Raw genomic sequence first — 20,167 nt, 5'->3', positions numbered from 1 at the left:
TGGAAAAAGCTTGGGAGCATTTTGGAGTGGGGGCTCAACAGGCTATCAGAAATGTAGTTGAACAGACTAGTCAAAGCACTGTTGCCCAGTAAGAACTGTGTTTGGAACTGCGGCAGGTGCCTAAGGGAGTGCTGAGTTGGCAGAGGGGAGGGCTTTGGGCTAGCATCTGGGAAAGAATTGACTTGACCTGGCCAGGTGCTGTGGCTCATGCCTGTAATCCTAGTACTCTGGGAGGTTGAGTCAAGTGGATTGCCTGAGTTCACAGGTTCGAGATCAGCCTGAGCCGGAATGAAACACACACACCCCACCCCTGCCTCTAAATATAGCTGGTGCCCATAGTGCCGGCTACTGGGGAGGCTGAGGTGAGAGAATGAGGTTGCTGTGAGCTATGACGCCATGGCACTTAACCGAGGGGGATAAAGTAAGACTAAAAAAAAAAAAAAGGCTGACAATAGGAAGATGGGGGTGGTTTCCTGGGAACAGGTCTTTAGTGACAGGAAGGGAGCTTTCCAGGCAATAGGGGGCAGTGCTAAGGAGGTTTGTGTGGGCAAGGCATGCTACCCCAATTGGGGTTTGAGGTGGCAGTATGGCAAACAAGCAGGTGCTTGCCCAGTAGCATTTGCCAGTACTGTAACTCTTCTTTGGGACAAGGGTAGTCGGAGAACCACAGAGGGAGTACGGGCTTGTGAAAGGGAAGAAAGATCTGAGAGCCACCAGCATCCTTTGTGTTTTTGAAGAGATGGGGTCTCAGTGGACCAGGCTGGAGTGCAGTGGCAGGATCACAGCTCACTGTAGACTCAATTCCTGGGCTCCGGTGATCCTCCTACCTCAGCCTCCCAGTGAGAGGTGAGAGTGCCTGGCCTTTTTATTTTTTATTTATTTTTTTGTAGAGACAGAGTGTCACTGTACCGCCCTTGGGTAGAGTGCCGTGGCGTCACACGGCTCACAGCAACCTCTAACTCTTGGACTTACGCGATTCTCTTGCCTCAGCCTCCCGAGCAGCTGGGACTACAGGCGCCCGCCACAACGCCCGGCTATTTTTTTGTTGCAGTTTGGCTGGGGCTGGGTTTAAACCCTCCACCTTCGGCATATGGGGCCGGCGCCCTACTCACTGAGCCATAGGCGCCGCCTGGCCTTTTTATTTTTTTTTTTTGAAACAGTTTCACTTTGTTGCCCTCAGTAGAGTGCGGTAGCATCACAGCTCACAGCAACCTCAAATTCTTGGGTTCAAGCGATTCTCTTGTCTCAGCCTCCCAAGTAGCTGGGACTATGAGGTGCCCACCAAAACACCTGGCTATTTTGTTAGAGACAAGATCTCGCTCTGGCTTAGGCTGTTCTTGAACCTGTGAGCTCAGGCAGTCCACCCACCTCAGCCTCCCAGAGTGCTAGGATTACAGGTGTGAGCCACCATACCTGGCCCTGGCTTCAATTTTTTTTTTTTTTTAAATAAGGTTTATAAAAGACTTAAGAAAAAAGAAGAAGAAATTGAAAGTTATAGAAAAAAAGGTTTTCATATTTCTACTACATTTGTGGTGGTGCATTTTGGTAGTTCCTTGATCTTTTTCCACTTGGAAGACAAGCCAACTGGTGATGCCCCAGGGGCTGAGTGGAGCAGGGCTGAGGGGTGGGGTCAAATTCCTGGGTAGGACTTAAAGTTCTGGCCCCACTGAGCAGGTAATTCTAGGGTTGGGTCTGCTGTGGCCCAGAAAGTCCTCAGAAACAGCTTGGCCTTCCCCAGACCAGGTTCTCAATAGCATCCTGCAACTGTTCATACCTCTGACCTGCCTCCTTGGACCTTGGTGTAGAATACCCAATTCCTCTGCCTCAATCAGCCTACCATCCCAGGAGGCCCAGGCAGCCTAGAAACAGCACGAGGTCATGGGTTCCTTCCATTTGAAGAACAAAGCAGGATTCAAAGTTTGCGCCCACAAGATTAGGAGGCAACAGCTGATGAAGCAGGGATTTATATTCTCATTTGAGAGTATGATTTTGATGAAGGAATCCAAGATTCAGGAAGGTAAAGCAGCCAGCTGAAGGTCACACAAGTCAAGTGCTAGGGCCAGGACATGAGCAATGAGTGGGGGCAACCAAAGCCTTGAAAGAGAGGCCCTGCAGCTGGCAGGTCACACAGAGGAGCCTCAAGTCCCTGAGGTGCAAATAGGGAGGCCAACAGAGGATTGCTTGAGATCAGGAGTTCAAGATAAGCCTGTGCAACATAGCTAGACCTTGTCTTTAAAAAAAAAAAAAAAAAAACTAGCCTGGTATGGTGGTGCAAACCTATAGTCCCAGCTACTCTGAGGCTGAAGCAGGAAGATCGCTTGAGACCAGGAGTTGAGGACTGTGGTGAGCTATGATTGGGCCACTGCACTCTAGCCTAGATGAAAGAATGAAACCCTTTCTCAGGGAAAAAAAAAAAAAAAAGGCAGCGCCTGTGGCTCAGTGAGCAGGGATCCAGCCCCATATACTGAAGGTGGTGGGTTGGAACCTGGCCCTGGCCAAACTGCAACAAAAATATAGCTGGGCGTTCTGGCAGGCGCCTGTAGTCCCAGCTACTTGGGAGGCTCAGACAAGAGAATCACCTAAGCCCAGGAGTTGGAGGTTGCTGTGAGCTATGATGCCAAGGTACTCTACCGAGGGCGATAAAATGAGACTCTGTTTTAAGAAAAGAAAAAAAAAAACCCTGAGGTGCAGATTAGGCTCCCATTTTTCAGGTGAAACCACAGAGCTGTGAACTCTGGCCCCCTAATCCCTACCCAGTGTGTGGGCCCTGTGCAGAAGGATGTGAGAGAAGATCTCCAATCACTCACAGGCAGGTGGAGCAGGGCGAAGTATGATATTATTCATCAATATTATTTGTGGCCGGGCAGTGCCTCAGTTTCTCCTACCCCTGTGGGGCCACAGGACTACAGCTCCCAGAGGCCTCAGTTCTAGTCTGGAGGCCTCTAGCCAAGGCTGGCCTGTAATCTGACCATCCCTCTTAAAAAGGTCACTTTAGAGCTCCTTGAGGGACAGCAACAGGGTGAACTCAGGGCAGCTTTGGAGGGGGTAGGGCGAGGCAGTGGCCCTGCCTCAAGATGACCTCCCCCATACCACCCCTGGGACCTAGGGTCCTGGTCCCCTTTCTCAAAGATATCCAGTGTTCTCTGTAACCTGCACCTCTTCTGTGCAGGGCACACTGACCCTCAGCTCCTGACCCCTCAGCCTGCAGGGGGACCTGCCACAACACATGGCCTCCCTACCCCAGTATAGCACACTGCCTGCTGCACTTGTCTCCAACCCTGCAAAAGGCAGGGGCAAGGGACTGAAGACCAAAGACACAGAGGAAGTAGGTCAGCACAGGGCTGTAAACAAGCCAGGCTTGGTTGGCCTGGGCCTGTGGAGCTGGTCCCTCCCTCCCTTCTTCCCTACCCCCAAAATAGCTCCCTGAACTGCCAGGCCAAGACCCTCCCATTGTAGGGTGGGGGAGGTGGGGAATGCTGCCCAGAGCCAGGCTTTAAATCCCCTCAGGGCTGGGGAGCTCCACTCCCTGGCTGGAGGCACCTCTGAGGCTGCTGTCCCTCCATCAATCTCATCCATCTGTCAGGCCTACTCTCCCGAAGCCATGTCCCGGCCCCTGTCAGATCAGGAGAAGAGAAAACAAATCAGTGTGCGTGGCTTGGCCGGAGTGGAGAACGTGGCTGAGCTGAAAAAGAATTTCAATCGGCACCTACACTTCACACTTGTAAAGGACCGCAATGTGGCCACCCCAAGAGACTACTACTTTGCGCTGGCCCACACCGTGCGTGACCACCTTGTGGGTCGCTGGATCCGCACACAGCAGCACTACTATGAGAAGGATCCCAAGGTGCCGCAAGGGACGTTTTGGTTGGGGTATTGGTGGGGTGTCCTGCCAGGGAGTTGGGAGATCTAAGTGGCTGCCCTGGTTACTCTAGATTCCTGGGGTTTGGAGGGTCCAGGAGTACCAGATGCAAGGGGTGCTAAGACAACCTGGGGAAGAAAGCTGGGGCAGGGGCAGGTCAAGTGGGCTGGTTGCAAAGGCCCAGGGCCCACTCAGGGAAGGTTGGAGGGGCTGGTGGTGGGCAACAGGATGCCTATGGCCTGTGTTGGACCTGGGTGGAAGGACATGCCAGTCACTGGATGTGTTCCTGATGTGCCTGTGCAGCAGGTGGGTGAGGCTGGGGCAGCTGAGGCACAGGGATCAAGTGTCTGGTGGGATCATTGGTAAAGGTCAGCAACCCAACACCCCACCTCGGGGAATGGGGGAGGGGCAGGCAAGCCGGGTAGGGAGAGAACCTAGGAAACCAGGTGACCAGGCACTATCTGCATCCTTGCTCCAGGTGCCACTGGGGCCTCCTCATGGGACTGAGGCTTGAGGGCCAAAGGAACTGGGCTGTGCAAGCAGGGGAGGTGATAATCTCCAAGACTTAGTCATTGCGTGACCTTGAGCAAATGACTTTTTTCTCTGAGCCTCAGCCTTGTTCTCTTGGGGAGTACTTGGAGGTGCTTCTCTGTGTCCTGACTCCCTGATGGGCTATTGGGAGGCATATGCGTGATGGAGAGGGGCTCCCACCTCTCCCCAATCCTTGAAGTAGGGATAGCCAGTTCCATTTTCCAGATGATGAAACTGAGGCCAGAGAAGCTAGTGATTTGCCCAAAGTCAGAGGAATGCTGGGATCAGAACTTTACCTATGGAGCCTCAAAGCCTGAGATGGTTCCCCTGAGTGGGGAGGAAAAAATCGGGGACAGGGATGGGACATGCTGGGGCCTAAAAGTAGGGCAGGAGGATGAGAGAATGTTGGTGGATGGTCCTGATGCCCTCACTGCCCCTCTGTTTCCCTGGGCAGAGGATCTACTACCTGTCTTTGGAGTTCTACATGGGACGGACACTACAGAACACCATGGTGAACCTGGCCTTGGAGAATGCCTGTGATGAGGCCACCTATCAGGTGTGTGGGGGTGCGAGGTGGGGTGAACCTAAGGGAGTGAGGGATCCCCCTGCTGGCAGTTGGCTCTGACCACTCTCCCCTCTCCTTCTAGCTGGGTCTGGACATGGAGGAGTTGGAAGAAATCGAGGAGGACGCAGGGCTGGGCAATGGGGGCCTGGGCCGGCTGGCAGGCAAGTGCACAGGGCTGGTGGGGTGGGTGGGGGTGGGGGCTTGAGCAGAAGGGTTTCTTTGTGCTGGGTCCCTGACACATACCTCCCTTCACATCCCCAGCCTGCTTTCTGGACTCCATGGCAACACTGGGCCTGGCTGCCTATGGCTACGGGATTCGCTATGAGTTTGGGATTTTTAACCAGAAGATCTGCGGAGGCTGGCAGGTGAGCAGCCTTGGCCATGACCTTGTGGAGCCCAGTCATGATGAAGAGGACTCCCATTTGGTTATCCGTCTCTGGATAGGTCCAGAATCAGCCCCAAACTCTGCAGAAAGCATTCTTGCTCCTTTCTCCTTCTCCCAAAACCAGCTGGTGATCCCTGGACTAGGTGGTCTACACCCGTGGACCTCTTGGTACACATCGTATCCCACTGGATTGCCCACCTGACCAGGGCTCACTCAGAGCCCTTAACTCACACATAGTATAGGGGTACACCAGGGCCACTGCTCCTACTCTGCCCTGCCACCCACTATGTCATGACTACCGAGCTCTGATGTGACTCCCTTCCATCTCTGCTCTGCCTTGAGCTCAGATGGAAGAGGCTGATGACTGGCTTCGCTATGGCAACCCCTGGGAGAAGGCTCGACCTGAGTTCATGCTGCCTGTGCACTTCTACGGCCGAGTGGAGCATACCAGCCAGGGAGCCAAGTGGGTGGACACGCAGGTGAGCCTAGAGTCAGGGGGTGGCATTGGGGGCCCGGTGAGGGGGAAGTGAGGAGGAGGCTCCTAGAGGAAGCAGGAAACAAGAGGCTATTGGGCCTGGTGCTGTTTTACAACTGAGGACACTGAGTCTCAGAGAGGTGAAGGTCACACAGCTGGGCTCGGCGCTTGTGGCTCAAGCGGCTAAGGCGCCAGCCACATACACCTGAGCTGGCAGGTTCAAATCCAGCCCGGGCCCGCCAAACAACAATGATGGCTGCAACCAAAAAAGAAAAATAGCCGGGCATTGTGGGGGGTGCCTGTAATCCCAGCTACTTGGGAGGCAGAGGCAGGACAATCACTTGAGCTCAGGAGTTGGAGGTTGCTGTGAGCTGTGATGCCATGGCACTCTACCCAGGGCGACAGCTTGAGGCTCTGTCTCAAAAAAAAAAAGGTCATACAGCTGGAGATAGGTTCACAACGAAGCTGGGCTAAGTGGGGAGTTCGGGGAGAGGAGAGGGGCTGCCCTGCTCCACAATGCCCTTCCCCTGACCTGGCTCCTCCCAACAAAAGACTCACTGAAGAACCAGCATGGTGACTCCATTCTGCAGCAGCCCAAAAAGGGGGACAGGGGAGAGGATGAAGGCCTTTAGTGAGGAATTCCTAGTCACAGAGCAAGCTAGGGGATCCTAAAGCCAAACCAGGTGTCCAAATCCCAGTTGCTTTGTTCATCTTGCTGCAGCTGCGGGTCACCAGCCTCCAAATGGGCTGCACAGAAACCACTAGGCTTTTAGATTTGGGCATGTATTTATTGTCATCCAGGCCAAGGCCCTGTGGGGCTGTTGGCAGTGCATGCCATGTGCACATGGCAGCCTGGCACGTACACCTCTGGCAAGAAGGTACTGTTGCCTAGCTGTATGCGCTTAGATCAGTCCCTTCTCTGGGCTGCAGCTCTTACTCTCTGGGCTGCAGCTCTTACTCTGCTCCAATCAGAGGTGACCTAGTGTGGGGAGGGAGGGCAATGCTCCTTCAAAGGGCTCCCTTGGAGGGGTGCATATGCCCGGCACTATGGTATCATGCAGTTATTGGCAGTAGTTATTGATGTTTGCTAATTGTGGGAGGTGGGGCTAGCATTAATCACTGCTAACAGCATTAGTCACAGCTAATTAGCTATGTGGTCAAGCAACAGGAGACCTTTGGGTAGACTTGACCTCTGTGACTCCTTTAGCCTGGCCCTAGTTTCCTCCAGCCCTCTCATGAGTCTAAAGTGTCTCTAGCTTTTCCTCGGGCCAGGGTGGCCAGCCTAACCCCACCACTGCACAGTGGCCACCAACAGAGACCTGCCTTGGGCTCTGGCTGACAAGGCAGAGGTTATGGGTGTCTAGGGGAGCTCTTGGGGTGGGTATTGGAGAGTATCTTCTCTATAGATAAGGTTCACCAGCTGGGCGCAGTGGCTTACGCCAGTAATCCTAGCCCTCTGGGAGGCTGAGGCGGGTGGTTTGCCTGAGGTCACAAGTTTGAGACCAGTCTGAACCAGAGCGAGAGCTCGTCTCTAAAAAATAGTTGGGTGTTCTGTCAGGCGCCTATAGTCCCAGCTACTTAGGAGGCTGAGATAAGAGAATCACTTAAGCCCAAGAGTTTGAGTGAGGTTGCTGTGAGCTATGACGCTACAGCACTCTACCAAGGGTGACAAAGTGAGACTCTGTCTCAAAAAAAAAAAAAAAAAGATGAGGTACAGAGAGGCTATGTGGTTTGCTTATGGGTATCCAGCTAGTAAATGTCAACACTGGGACTAGAGCAGGGGTTGGGACTCAGCACAGTACAGGGACAAAGTCTTGAGTACCAGCCTTGAGAGGAGAGAGGCCCCACAAGTCAGACAGGCAGATGCCAGGGCTGGCACCCTTGGCAGACTGTCCAGTTCCTGACAAGGTATACCCTGCAGGTGGTATTGGCCATGCCCTATGACACGCCTGTGCCTGGCTACCGCAACAACATTGTCAACACCATGCGCCTCTGGTCGGCCAAGGCACCCAATGACTTCAACCTTAAGGACTGTGAGTTCATCTGCTGGCAGCTAGCAGCCCCAGCCTGCCCACTAGACACACTTAGCCAGCCCTGATCTTGCCCTTACTTTTGTCCCTCAGTCAATGTTGGTGGCTATATCCAGGCTGTGCTGGACCGCAACCTGGCAGAAAACATCTCCCGTGTCCTGTACCCCAACGACAACGTATGTCATACCTTGGGGTGGGGGCAGGAAGCCTGAGTCCTTGGGAAAGGGTCAGGGAGAGCTGGAGGGGGGACATGTGCTGGTGCCCTAGTCACACCCAGGGCATATTGCTGGCCATGTATATCCTGTTGCCCCCATGGAGAACACCTGAGTCCTGAGAGGAAGGGACTATGAAAGGGCATTTGGAGGCACTGTCCCCTGGAGGTAACTACAGTACTCTTGGTCCTTGTGACCCTGCTTCCTGACACTGTCCCTCACCACTACGTCTTGGTGGGGGAAGTGCTGGAGGTGGGCCCAGTTCAGGGCCAGTATGGCCACACCCATAGCAAGTCTGGGCCACACTCCTGCCACCTTGGTTCACCTGTCTCACACTGTCCCCAGTTCTTTGAAGGGAAGGAGCTACGGCTGAAGCAGGAGTACTTTGTGGTAGCCGCCACCCTCCAGGACATCATCCGTCGCTTCAAGTCCTCCAAGTTTGGCTGCCGTGATCCTGTGCGCACAAACTTCGATGCTTTCCCAGATAAGGTACTGTGTCCATGGAACCAGCCTTGCTTTGTTTCTGGATAGTGTGTACTGTCGCCTCTGCCCTCCAGCCTCAGCCTGTCCTGCCCTGTCTCACAGATGAGGGAGTGTAGGCTGGGGGTGTGTGGAGTGTGACTTCAGAGCATCCTGAATTAACAGGCCATAATGTGGGCTTCCCACCCCTCTCCCATCCCATTGCTACCCCTTGAACTCCTGTGTCCCCAGCTCAGCCTGACAATCTCTCTGGGAGGCTCTGAAATGGGAAAGGCCAGTGACTAGAGCACATGGGCTGAGCCCAGACTAACTCCCAGTCCCCTTTCATAGGTGGCCATCCAGCTCAATGACACCCACCCCTCCTTGGCCATCCCTGAGCTGATGAGGATCCTGGTGGACCTGGAGCAGCTGGAGTGGGACAAGGTAGGCTTCAGGACCCCTCCACTCTGGTCTGACACTCTCTGCTGCAGGGTTTCCTTCCCTTCCCAGTTTGGGGGGTGGAAGGATATGAGTGGAGTGAACAGATGGAGTGTGAGGGCAGAGGGGCATGTCCTGGAACCTGGCACTGCAGTGGCAGGCCCATTGGCTGCAGTGTGTGTGGACAGACATTGGCTCCTCACTTCCCACCCGCCTGCCAGGCATGGGAAGTGACAGTGAAGACCTGTGCCTACACCAATCACACGGTGCTACCGGAGGCCCTGGAGCGCTGGCCCGTGCACCTCATGGAGACGCTGCTGCCACGACACCTCCAGATCATCTATGAAATCAACCAGCGTTTCCTTAATGTCAGTAGTGAGTGGGGAAGGTGTGGGGGTGGACAAGAGTGGGAACCCAGGCTAGCGCCCAGGAGTGGGGGTGTGGAAGGGGTGTCCAGCCAGGATACCCAGACTGATGCAGTAAGAGGTTGGGGCAGAGCTCAAGTGGGTGTGGGGCTAGGGACCGCGTTTCCTGGGTCCTTAGCCCGCGTTTCCTGGGCTCTCCCGGCACAGCGAGTGGCGGCTGCATTCCCAGGGGACACAGACCGGCTGCGGCGCATGTCTCTCGTGGAGGAGGGTGCGGTGAAGCGCATCAACATGGCACACCTGTGCATCGCAGGTTCGCACGCCGTCAATGGTGTGGCTCGAATCCACTCCGAGATCCTCAGGAAGACCATGTGAGCTTCTCTCTCCAGACCCCGCCCCTCCCTCCAGGCCACGCCCCTGTCACTTATGGGTCCTCTCCCCTCACCACTACTTGGCACCAACCATTCATGTTCTCCCGCAGCTTGTCCCTTCCACAGGTGGCAGCGCCCCTACAAGCACCAATCCCCTTCCAGTACAGCCCTGTCCCGAGATAACCCTGACTCACACACAGCACCCTTCACCTTCCCCAGGTCTGCATTCCCCAGCCCAGGCCCCTTTCAGCAAGACACCAGGCTAGGGGACCCAGGGAGGAGGCCTTCATCCCACAGGGGTGAGTGGCGACCCTCGTCCAACCCCCTCCCGCAGCTTCAAGGACTTTTATGAGCTGGAGCCTCATAAGTTCCAGAATAAGACCAATGGCATCACCCCTCGGCGCTGGCTGGTTCTGTGCAACCCTGGCCTAGCAGAGGTCATTGCTGAGGTGAGAGGCCACTCTGTGGCCAGTAGGGTTAACACAGGTCACTGTAGGGCTCACTGGGTTCCAGGGCTAAAATCTATCCTGCACTGCCTTCCCAAGCCTCACACTTACTGGAGGAAGGGGCACCATTTTCTTATCTTCATGAGGATGCCCTATGGAGGCCCTGGCATTGGAGGTGAACCTGGTGGGGCTCACAGTCCAATGGAGGGAGTCATCCCTGAGTCACATCTGAAGTGACCTTGGAATCGGCAGGTATCTGGTAGAGGAGACGTAAGGTCATGATAACATGACTAAAAGGCCAGGAAACCATGACGGCCTGCAGATGTCAGGTGGGTCAGCCATCGGAAGTCAAGAATGGGAGAGGAAGGTGGTGCCTGTGGCTCAGTGACTAGGGCACTGGCCCCATATACCAAGGGTGGCGGGTTCAAACCCAGCTCTGGCTGAACTGCAACCAAAAAATAGCCGGGTATTGTGGCGGGCGCCTGTAGTCCCAGCTGCTTGGGAGGCTGAGTCAGGAGAATCACGAAAGCCCAAGAGCTGGAGGTTGCTGTGAGTCCTGTGACATCATGGCACTCTACCGAGGGTGGTAAAGTGAGACTCTGTATTCTCTAAAAAAAAAAAAAAAATTTAAAAATTAAAAAAAAAAGAATGGGAGAGGAGAGGCAGGGTACAGTGGCTTATGCCTGTAAGCCTAGCACTTTGGGAGGCTGAGGTGGGTGGATTGCCTGAGCTCAGGATTTCAAGACCAGCCTGAGCAAAAGTGAGACCTCATCTCTTAAAAAAAAAAACATAGTGGTGGCACCTGTGGCTCAAGGAGTAGGGCGCCGGTCCCATATGCCGGAGGTGGCAGGTTCAAACCCAGCCCCGGCCAAAAACCAAAAAAAAAAAAAAAAAACATAGTGATGTGTTGTGGCAGGCGCCTGTAGTACCAGCTACTTGGGAGGCTGACATAAGAGAATCACTTGAGCCCAAGAGTTTGAGGTTGTTGTGAGCTAGATGGCACAGAACTCTACCGAGGGTGACAAAGTGAGACTCTGTCTCAAAAAAAAAAAAAAATAATAATTGGCTCGGCACCTGTGGCTCAAGTGGCTAAGGTGCCAACCACATACATGTGAGCTGGCAGGTTCAAATCCAGCCTGAGCCCACCAAACAACAATGATGGCTGTAACCAAAAAATAGCCAGGTGTTGTGGTGGGCGCCTGTAGTCCCAGCTACTTGGGAGGTGGAGGCAGGAGAATCGCTTGAGCCCAGGAGTTGGAGGTTGCTGTGAGCTGTGATGTCACAGTACTCTACCCAGGGCGACACCTTGAGGCTCTATCTCAAAAAAAAAAAAAAAAAATTAAAAAAGAGGCCAGCGTGGTGGCTCAGTCCTATAATCCTAGCCCTCTGGAAGGCTAAGGTGGATGGATTGCTTGAGCTCATGAGATCGAGAATAGCCTGAGCAGCCTGTTTTAGTGAGACCCTGTCTCTACTAAAAAATAGAAAAACTGAGGCAAGAGGATCAGCCCAAGCCAGAGTTGGAGGTTGCTGTGAGCTATGATGCCATAGCACTCTACCCAGGGCAACAGCTTGAGACACTGTCTCAAAAAAAAAGAATGAGAGAGGAGGAAGATGGCCAGTGGTGCACCTTGCCCCAGTTGGGAGGCTGGAGGAGGTGTGGGGACAGCTCCCAGAGCAGTCTTCTGGGTGGAGGTGATTGGCTGGCCTGGAAAGGACACCTCTGTGTCTGTAGGAAGGAGGATGGGGCGATGGTCTTGACTGAGAGCCATTTTCCCACAGCGTATCGGGGAGGACTACATCTCAGACCTGGACCAGCTGCACAAACTTCTTTCCTTCGTAGATGATGAAGCCTTTATCCGGGATGTGGCCAAAGTGAAACAGGTGGGGAGGGCTGCAACCTGGGACAACTGTGCTGGGCCTGGCCCATGAAGAGTGCTGGGGGAGCCAGATGTCTGGGTCAGGGATGGCAAATAGAGTTGTCTCCTGCTAACTCCAGGCCCATTGGTTGAAGTTGCCTGGAGTCTGAGGCATCATCTGATCTCAAGGGAAGAGTGCTGACATTGATTAGCAATGTCTGCCCTGGTGCAGGAGTGGATGAAGATGGCAAGTGAGCCTCCTGCTATGGATCTTCCTGGGCCTGAGTGAATGGAAAGACATGACAGTAGGATTTCCCAAGGCTGAGAACTATTAATGAGCCTTCCGTCTCTCCCCTGCCTCCAGGAAAACAAGTTGAAGTTCTCTGCATACCTAGAGAGGGAATACAAAGTCCACATCAACCCCAACTCACTCTTTGATGTCCAGGTGAAGCGGATTCATGAATATAAACGACAGCTCCTCAACTGCCTCCATGTTATCACCCTGTACAACCGTGAGTGGCAGGGACTCTGCCTCTCCGTTCTCCCCTCTGTATACCTGCTAGCATATCACATAATGCCTGATGGATATCTCTTTTTTTTTTTTTCCTGTCTTTTTTTTTTTGTATTGTTGAGGATTCATTGAGGGTACAGGAAACCAGGTTACACTGATTGCATTTTTTAGGTAAAGTTCCTCTTACAATCGTGTCTTGCCCCCAAAAGGTGTGGCACACACCAAGGCCCCACCTGCCTCCCTCCTTTCCTCTTTCTGCTCTTCCTTTCCCCACCCCTCCCTCCTTCTTTCTCTCTCTGCTCCCTCCTTCCACCACCCCTGCCATGTCTTTCATTGTCATTAATTGTCCTCATATCAAAATTGAGTACATAGGATTCATGCTTCTCCATTGTTGTGATGCTTTACTAAGAATAATGTCTTCCATTTCCATCCAGGTTAATACGAAGGATGTAAAGTCTCCCATTTTTTTTAAATGGCTGAATAGTATTCCATGGTGTACATATACCACAGCTTGTTAATCCTTTCCTGGGTTGGTGGGCATTTAGGCTGTTTCCACATTTTGGTGATTATAAATTGAGCTGCAATAAACAGTCTAGTGCAAATGTCCTTATGATGAAAGGATTTTTTTCCTTCTGGGTAGATGCCCAGTAATGGGATTGCAAGATCAAATGGGAGGTCTAGCTTGAATTCTTTGAGGGTTCTCCATACTTCCTTCCAGAAATGTTGTATTAGTTTGCAGTCCCACCAGCCGTGTAAAAATGTTTCCATCTCTCCACATCCACGCCAGCATCTGCAGTTTTGAGATTTTGTGATGTGGACCATTCTTGCTGGGCTGATGGATATCTCTTTTGGCCTCATGATAACTCATCGGTCATGGAATTATCCCCATTTCACAGAAATGAGGCTTATAGAGGGAAATGTGATAGTCACATAGCAAGTGATTGTCTAAGTTAGGCCTACTGTCTCCCAGCCCTGTCAGGAGCTCTACCCTTGATCCTTCTTTGTTCTCCACAGGCATCAAGAAGGAGCCCAACAAGTTTTTTGTACCTCGGACTGTGATGATCGGAGGGAAGGTGAGAGTCAGGGCCCACCAGGGTTCTGGGCCTTTGATATCCAGGTTGAGCTCAGCCTGGCTGGGTTGCAGGATCCGGGGTGGGTAGGGAGTTTGGCTGTAGAGTTGACCCCAGAATGTGCCCCTACAGGCCGCACCTGGGTACCACATGGCCAAGATGATCATCAAACTCATCACAGCCATTGGGGATGTGGTCAACCATGACCCAGTGGTGGGAGACCGCCTCCGTGTGATTTTCCTGGAGAACTATCGCGTCTCACTGGCTGAGAAAGGTGGTGTTGCCCACAGGGACCCTAGGGAGGCTCTGACTAGTTCAGACCTAGGAGGAGGCATTAGTCTTTTTTTTTTTTTTGTAGAGACCGAGTCTCACTTTATGGCCCTCCGTAGAGTGCCGTGGCCTCACACAGCTTACAGCAACCCCCAATTCCTGGGCTTAAGCAATTCTCTTGCCTCAGCCTCCCGAGTAGCTGGGACTACAGGCGCCCGCCACAACGCCTGGCTATTTTTTGGTTGCAGTTTGGCCGGGGCCGGGTTTGATCCCGCCACCCTCGGCATATGGGGCCGGCGCCCTACCGACTGAGCCACAGGCGCTGCCCATAGTCTTTTTTTTTTTTTGAGAAGAGTCTCAAGCTGTCGCCCTGGGTAGAGTGCCGTGGCATCACAGCTCACTGCAACCTGAAACTCTTGGGCTTAAGTGATTCTCTTGCCTCAGCCTCCCAAGTATCTGGGACTACAGGCGCCCACCACAACGCCCGGCTATTTTTTGTTGTTGTTGCAGTTGTCATTGTTGTTTTAGCTGGCACGGGCTGGTTTCAAACCCGCCAGCCTTGGTGTAGGTGGCTGGCGCCCTACCCACTTAGCTATGGGCGCCGCCCAACATTAGTCATCTTTTCTTGGAGTACTTGGATTTGAAAGAAGAATTTGGAGAGGGCACTGTGTAAACCATGAGGGTACCCCTCTAATGGTGGAATTTCAGACAATACAGCCTGAAATTATCAGGGAGATAGGCCTTGCTGGTGCCCTTCAAATCACATAATGGTGGTAGGGAATCCAGGTTGGACCCAGATATTTAAGAATCAGCCAGAGGTGGAAGTTAGTAGGGGTGGAGTATGAGAGGGAAATTTGGTTGGTAAAGGAAGGGGGGCTTTGGGAGGGACTTCTGAATCTAACTATGCCTAGACCCCCCAGCTGGGGTGGGGCTCTTCCCTGAGTTGCTTTATCCTTCTCCTGCTGCCCCACAGTGATCCCGGCTGCTGATCTCTCTGAGCAGATCTCTACTGCAGGCACTGAGGCCTCAGGCACTGGAAACATGAAGTTCATGCTCAATGGGGCACTGACCATTGGCACCATGGATGGGGCCAATGTAGAGATGGCAGAAGAGGCGGGAGAAGAGAACTTCTTCATCTTTGGCATGAGGGTGGAGGACGTGGAAAAGCTTGACCAGAGAGGGTATGGGGGTCAAGGACCCCAAAATTCAGTGTTCATAGGCAAGAGGTGCCAAGGTGTGGCCTTTGGAGGGCAGTTCTAGGAGCAAGAGGCATGCTTGGGAAGACCAGCACTGGCTGTGCAAGGTCTTAGTTACAGTCATTAGGATTCTGAAAACTCTTGAGGGAGCTTACAGGAAATAAGGCTAATGAAATGGGAAAAGGAAGAAGTAACACAGAACTGAAGGAAAAGGGAGAGAAAATTATATCAAGCCTAAGAGATAATATTATTCTGGAACTGGAGGTAACATTAAGTTCTTAGCTCCTTGGAAGTTGTGGCCAAAAGGGAAATATGAATATATTAGTTATAGCTGTGATTCTGATTGGAAACACAGTTCTTTATGCTGGGCATGATGGGAGCCTTTAGGGAGGTGGAGGTGGGAATATCTCTTGGGGTCAGGAGTTCTAGACTAGCTTGGGCAACACATCAAGATGCTGTCTCTTTTCTTAAAAAGTTAGTGGGGCATGGTTGTGGGTGCCTTTGGTAACTACTCAGGAGGCTGAGATGGGAGGATCATTACAGCCCATGAGTTGAACTATGATAATGGCACTACACTCCAGCCTGGGCAAGAGAGCCAGACCCCACTTCCAAAAAATAAAACAAAACAACAAGTACAGAACACATAATTCTCCAGAGGAGATATTTTCCTAGTGTTTAAAAAATTTATTTTTTGCCAGGCTTGGTGGCTCACACCCATAATCCTAGCACTCTGGGAGGCAGAGATGGGTGGATTGCCTGAAATCACAGGTTGGAGACTAGCCTGAGCAAGAGTGAGTCCTGTCTCTAAAAATAGCTGGGCATAGTCGCAGGTGCCTGTAGTCCCAGCTACTTAGGAGACTGAGACATGAGAATTGCTTAAGCCCAAGAGTTTGAGGTTGCTGTAAGCTGTGACCCCACAGCACTCTACCAAAGGTGACAAAGTGAGACTTGAAAAAAAAAAAAAAGTATTCTTAGCCAGGTGTGGTGGTTCACATCTGTAATCCTAGTACACTGGGAGGGCAAGGAGGGTGGATTGCCTGAGCTCAGGAGTTCAAGACCAGCCTGAGCAAGAGTGAGAATCCCATCTCTAAAAAAGGTGGGTGTTGTGGTGGGTGCTTGTAGTCCCAGCTACTTGGGAGGCTGAGACAAGTGTACCACTTGAGCCCAAGAGTTTGAGGTTGCTGTGAGCTATGACACTATGGTACTCTAATGAGGGTGACAAAGTGAGACTCTGTCTCAAAAAGAATTATTTTTAAATATGATTTTTATTATAAAAGTACTATATGCTTACTAATTGGAAAAATACAATACTAAAAAGAATAAAACAACTGTCACCCATAATCTCAAGATTAAATTGCCCAGATTTATTTATTTATTTATTTATTTATTTATGACAGAGTCTCACTCTATTGCCCTGAGTAGAGTGGTGCCTTACAGCTCATGGCAACCACAATCTTTTGGGTTCAGGCAATCCTCTTGCTTTAGCCTCTCCAGTAGCTAGGACTACAGGGGACCACCATGATGCCCAGCTAGTTTTTCTATGTTTTTTAGTAGAGATGGGGACTTGCTCTTGCTCGGATTGGTCTCGAATTCCTGAGCTCAAGCAATGTACCTGCCTTGGCTTCCTGGAGTGCTGGGATTATAGATAGATGTGAGCTACCATGCCCAACCCTAAATCACCCAGATTTAAAACCACAGTCCCCTTGTTTATGTGTGTTTAAATACATATTTTTTGTTTATAGTTTTTAAAAGTTGGGAATGATGTATGTACAATTTTGAATGCGATGTCTTATTTAACATTGGAGAGACATTTCCCATGTCATTAGTCTTCAGTATTTTGAATGTTTGTATACTGTTCCATCCTATGAACATGTCATAACTTATTTAACAAATTCCACATGATTGAACATTAAGGTTGATTTCCCCTGTTAGTCTAAATAATACTCTGACGAGCAACCTTTTAACATCCACGCTCATATTGCTGATTATTTCCTTAAGGTAATTTTTAGAAAGGAGATATTTTTGAGTCAAAAGCTTGAGTTCTTAAGGCTGTTGACATAGATTGCCATGCTGTTTTCCAGAAAGTTTCTACCAGTTTACACATCCACAAATAGCTTATGAGAGCAGGCATTGAATATCAAAAGGAATTTCTCCTATGAAGCTAGACTGGAAGTTCAGACTTTGTCCTGTGGCCAGGAGGGAGCCTTGAAATGTTTTTGATTGTTTGTTTGTTTGAGACAGAGTCTTACTTAGTTGCCCTGGGTAGAGTGCCTTGGCATAATAGCTTAAAGCAATGTCAAACTCCTGGGTTCAAGTGATCCTCTTGCCTCAGCCTCTGGAGTAGCTGGGACAACAGGTGTCATCACAACGCCTGTCTAGTTTTTCTATTTTTAGGTTTTTTTTTTTTTTTTGAGACAGAGTCTCACTTTCTTGCCCCTGGTAGAGAGCTGTGGTATCACAGCTCACGGCAACCTCAAATTCTTGGGGTGATCCTCAAGTGATCCTCTTGCTTCAGCCTCCTAAGTAGGTGGGCACAGGCACCCGCCACAATGTGCCTGGCTATTTTTTTTTTTAAACAGAGCCTCAAGCTGTCACCCTGGGTAGAGTGCCGTGGCATCACAGCTCACAGCAACCTCCAACTCCTGGGCTCAAGCTAATCTCCTGCCTCCTCCTCCCAAGTAGCTGGGACCACAGGTGCCCACCACAACACCTAATGCCTGGCTATTTTTTTTTTTTTTTTTTGTAGAGACAGAGTCTCACTTTATTGCCCTCAGTAGAGTGCCGTGGCGTCACACAGCTCACAGCAACCTCCAACTCCTGGGCTTAAGCGATTCTCTTGCCTCAGCCTCCCGAGCAGCTGGGACTACAGGCGCCCGCCACAACGCCCGGCTATTTTTTGGTTGCAGTTCGGCCGGGGCCGGGTTTGAACCCGCCACCCTCGGTATATGGGGTCAGTGCCTTACCGACTGAGCCACAGGCGCCGCCCATGCCTGGCTATTTTTTAAGAGATGGGGTCTTGCTTTTGCTCAGGCTGGTCTAGAACTCCTGAGCTCAGGCAATCCACCTGCCTTGGTCTCCCAGAGTGCTGGGATTATAGGCATGAGCCACCATGCCTGGCCTAGTTTTTCTATTTTTATAGAGACGGGGTCTTGCTCTTGCTTAGGCTGGTCTCGAATTCCTGAGCTCAGGGGATTCACCTGCCTCGGCCTCCCAGAGTGCTAGGATTACAGCCATTCACAATCTTAATGTACAATGATATGGAATTTATTAAATAAGTTGTGACATGTTCATAGGATGAAACACTATACAAATACCTCACCCAGCCCTTGAAATGTTTTGAGCAAGGTCCCACATGTCAGAACTAGGCTCCATAACAAGTCTGGCTGTAGGATGAGGACTGGGCTGTAGGGGGCGAATGGGGGACCAGTGTGGGGGCCAACACCAGAATGGAGGAAGGGTCTCCCAAACCATAGCAGTGCAGGGGTGGGGATTGGAGGCTTGTGGACAAGGCCTTGGTTTCTCGTTGGAAAGGGGTAGGAAGGAAAGGAGATGAGACTGACTTTGTGTGGAGGGTTTTGAGCCCTGAGTGGGGGTGCTGAGGGTCAGTTGGACAATCGAAGTTTCAAGAGATGTACCTGAGGATATACCTGTTGGCTCTGCCTGAAGCCCAAGGGTGAAGCCACAGATGGACTCAGGATAGTGGGGGAGAAAACAGAGGAAACAAACTGGCCAGGAGACAAGGGTGAGGTGTGGGAAGAAGAACTCCTGTTTTGGGGCCTTGGCTGTCATCCATAGAATGGGGGATGAAAAGCTGAGCAAAGAAGGGAGGGACCTGCCAGGGAAGGATACTCCGGGCAGCCCCAGAGAAGGCAGCAGCAGGCTAGGCCTGGGTTTTGACTCTGGGGCTTGAGACTTCCCAGATTTCCTCTGGAGGAGGGCTCAGAAACTCCTTACCAGGGAGCTGACCACAACTCTGCCCTGACAGGTATAATGCCCAGGAGTACTATGACCACATTCCTGAGCTTCGGCAAATCATCGAGCAGCTGAGCAGTGGCTTCTTCTCCCCCAAGCAACCTGACCTTTTCAAGGACATTGTCAACATGCTAATGCATCATGACCGGTGAGCTGCCTGGCCAGAGAGCCACAAGGGTGGGGCTTTGGGTGGGGAGGATGGACAGGGGTCCTGGCCAGTTGGGGCTGGGCTCCTTTGGAAGCATGACTCTCCAGGTCCCGGTGGACAGCATGAGATGGACTTGAACTTTGACCTGATAGAACTCATCCTGTTCTATGGCTTAAAGGGGATGGCTTATGCCCATCCTTTCCTTTCCAGGTTTAAAGTCTTTGCAGATTACGAAGACTACATTAAATGCCAGGAGAAAGTCAGTGCTCTGTACAAGGTGAGGGGCCTTGGTTCTGAGGTTAGCAGGGCTTTGGTGGCCCTGATTGGGTAGAGGCAGAAGGTAGGCCCTGGAGGAGTGAATCCAGAGCTTCCTTTGGCTTGTAGAACCCAAGAGAGTGGACGCGGATGGTGATCCGGAACATAGCCACCTCTGGCAAGTTCTCCAGCGACCGCACCATTGCCCAGTATGCCCGGGAGATCTGGGGTGTAGAGCCTTCTCGCCAGCGCCTGCCAGCCCCTGATGAGACGATCTGAGCCTCCAGACAAGACCCCAAACCCACCCTTAAGTCTGTTTGCAAACCCCAGGGCCAGCCCCAGCTCCTCATGTAGAAGGTGGGATACTGGAGTTAGATTTATAAGCCCCTTCTTGGAACCCTCATTTTTTCCTTCAGCGTGACTAAGAACATTAGCTCCCTTCTGTCCTCAGCCTGTTTACCCCCTCCTAATTATGGGGTCTGACCAACTGTACCCACTCCTCAATAAATTGACTCTCCTTGGGCGCCTCCTTATTCCTCTCTCTGTTGAGAAATATTTTTAGCGCTTGGCGGGCACAACAGCTGCTGCGCAATCACCCCGCTATTCTCCAACCCCCGGCAGGTGCGTCCCGGGGGCTGGGAGGTGAAGGGGGCGGCCCGTAGGGGCGGGGCCTAGGACTTTCCAGTCCCTTTCTTCCCCGCGTCACCCTCCACGCCTCTTTTCCCAGTGCTGTGTCCATACTAGGTCAGGGTC

At 51.9% G+C, this 20,167-nt stretch overlaps 1 protein-coding gene across 1 annotated transcript; it reads left to right on the top strand.

The window, feature by feature from the left end:
- Positions 1–3,243: 3,243 nt before the first annotated feature.
- On the top strand, positions 3,244–19,947 carry PYGM (glycogen phosphorylase, muscle associated). The gene is made up of 20 exons (XM_053560967.1): positions 3,244–3,844; positions 4,845–4,946; positions 5,038–5,116; positions 5,217–5,320; positions 5,688–5,819; positions 7,737–7,848; positions 7,939–8,021; positions 8,403–8,546; positions 8,868–8,960; positions 9,176–9,322; positions 9,527–9,690; positions 10,025–10,139; positions 11,916–12,017; positions 12,357–12,504; positions 13,518–13,576; positions 13,706–13,847; positions 14,817–15,024; positions 19,025–19,159; positions 19,370–19,436; positions 19,544–19,947. The coding sequence occupies exons 1-20, from the start codon at positions 3,602–3,604 to the stop codon at positions 19,691–19,693; spliced, it is 2,529 nt and encodes an 842-aa protein (XP_053416942.1). The 5' UTR covers positions 3,244–3,601; the 3' UTR covers positions 19,694–19,947.
- The last annotated feature ends 220 nt before the right edge of the window (positions 19,948–20,167 follow it).

Source organism: Nycticebus coucang, chromosome 14 (assembly GCF_027406575.1).
Source record: "Nycticebus coucang isolate mNycCou1 chromosome 14, mNycCou1.pri, whole genome shotgun sequence".
Lineage (NCBI taxonomy): Eukaryota > Metazoa > Chordata > Mammalia > Primates > Lorisidae > Nycticebus > Nycticebus coucang.
Note: the sequence above shows the minus strand (reverse complement) of the source record. Positions and strands in the feature narration are given on the sequence as shown.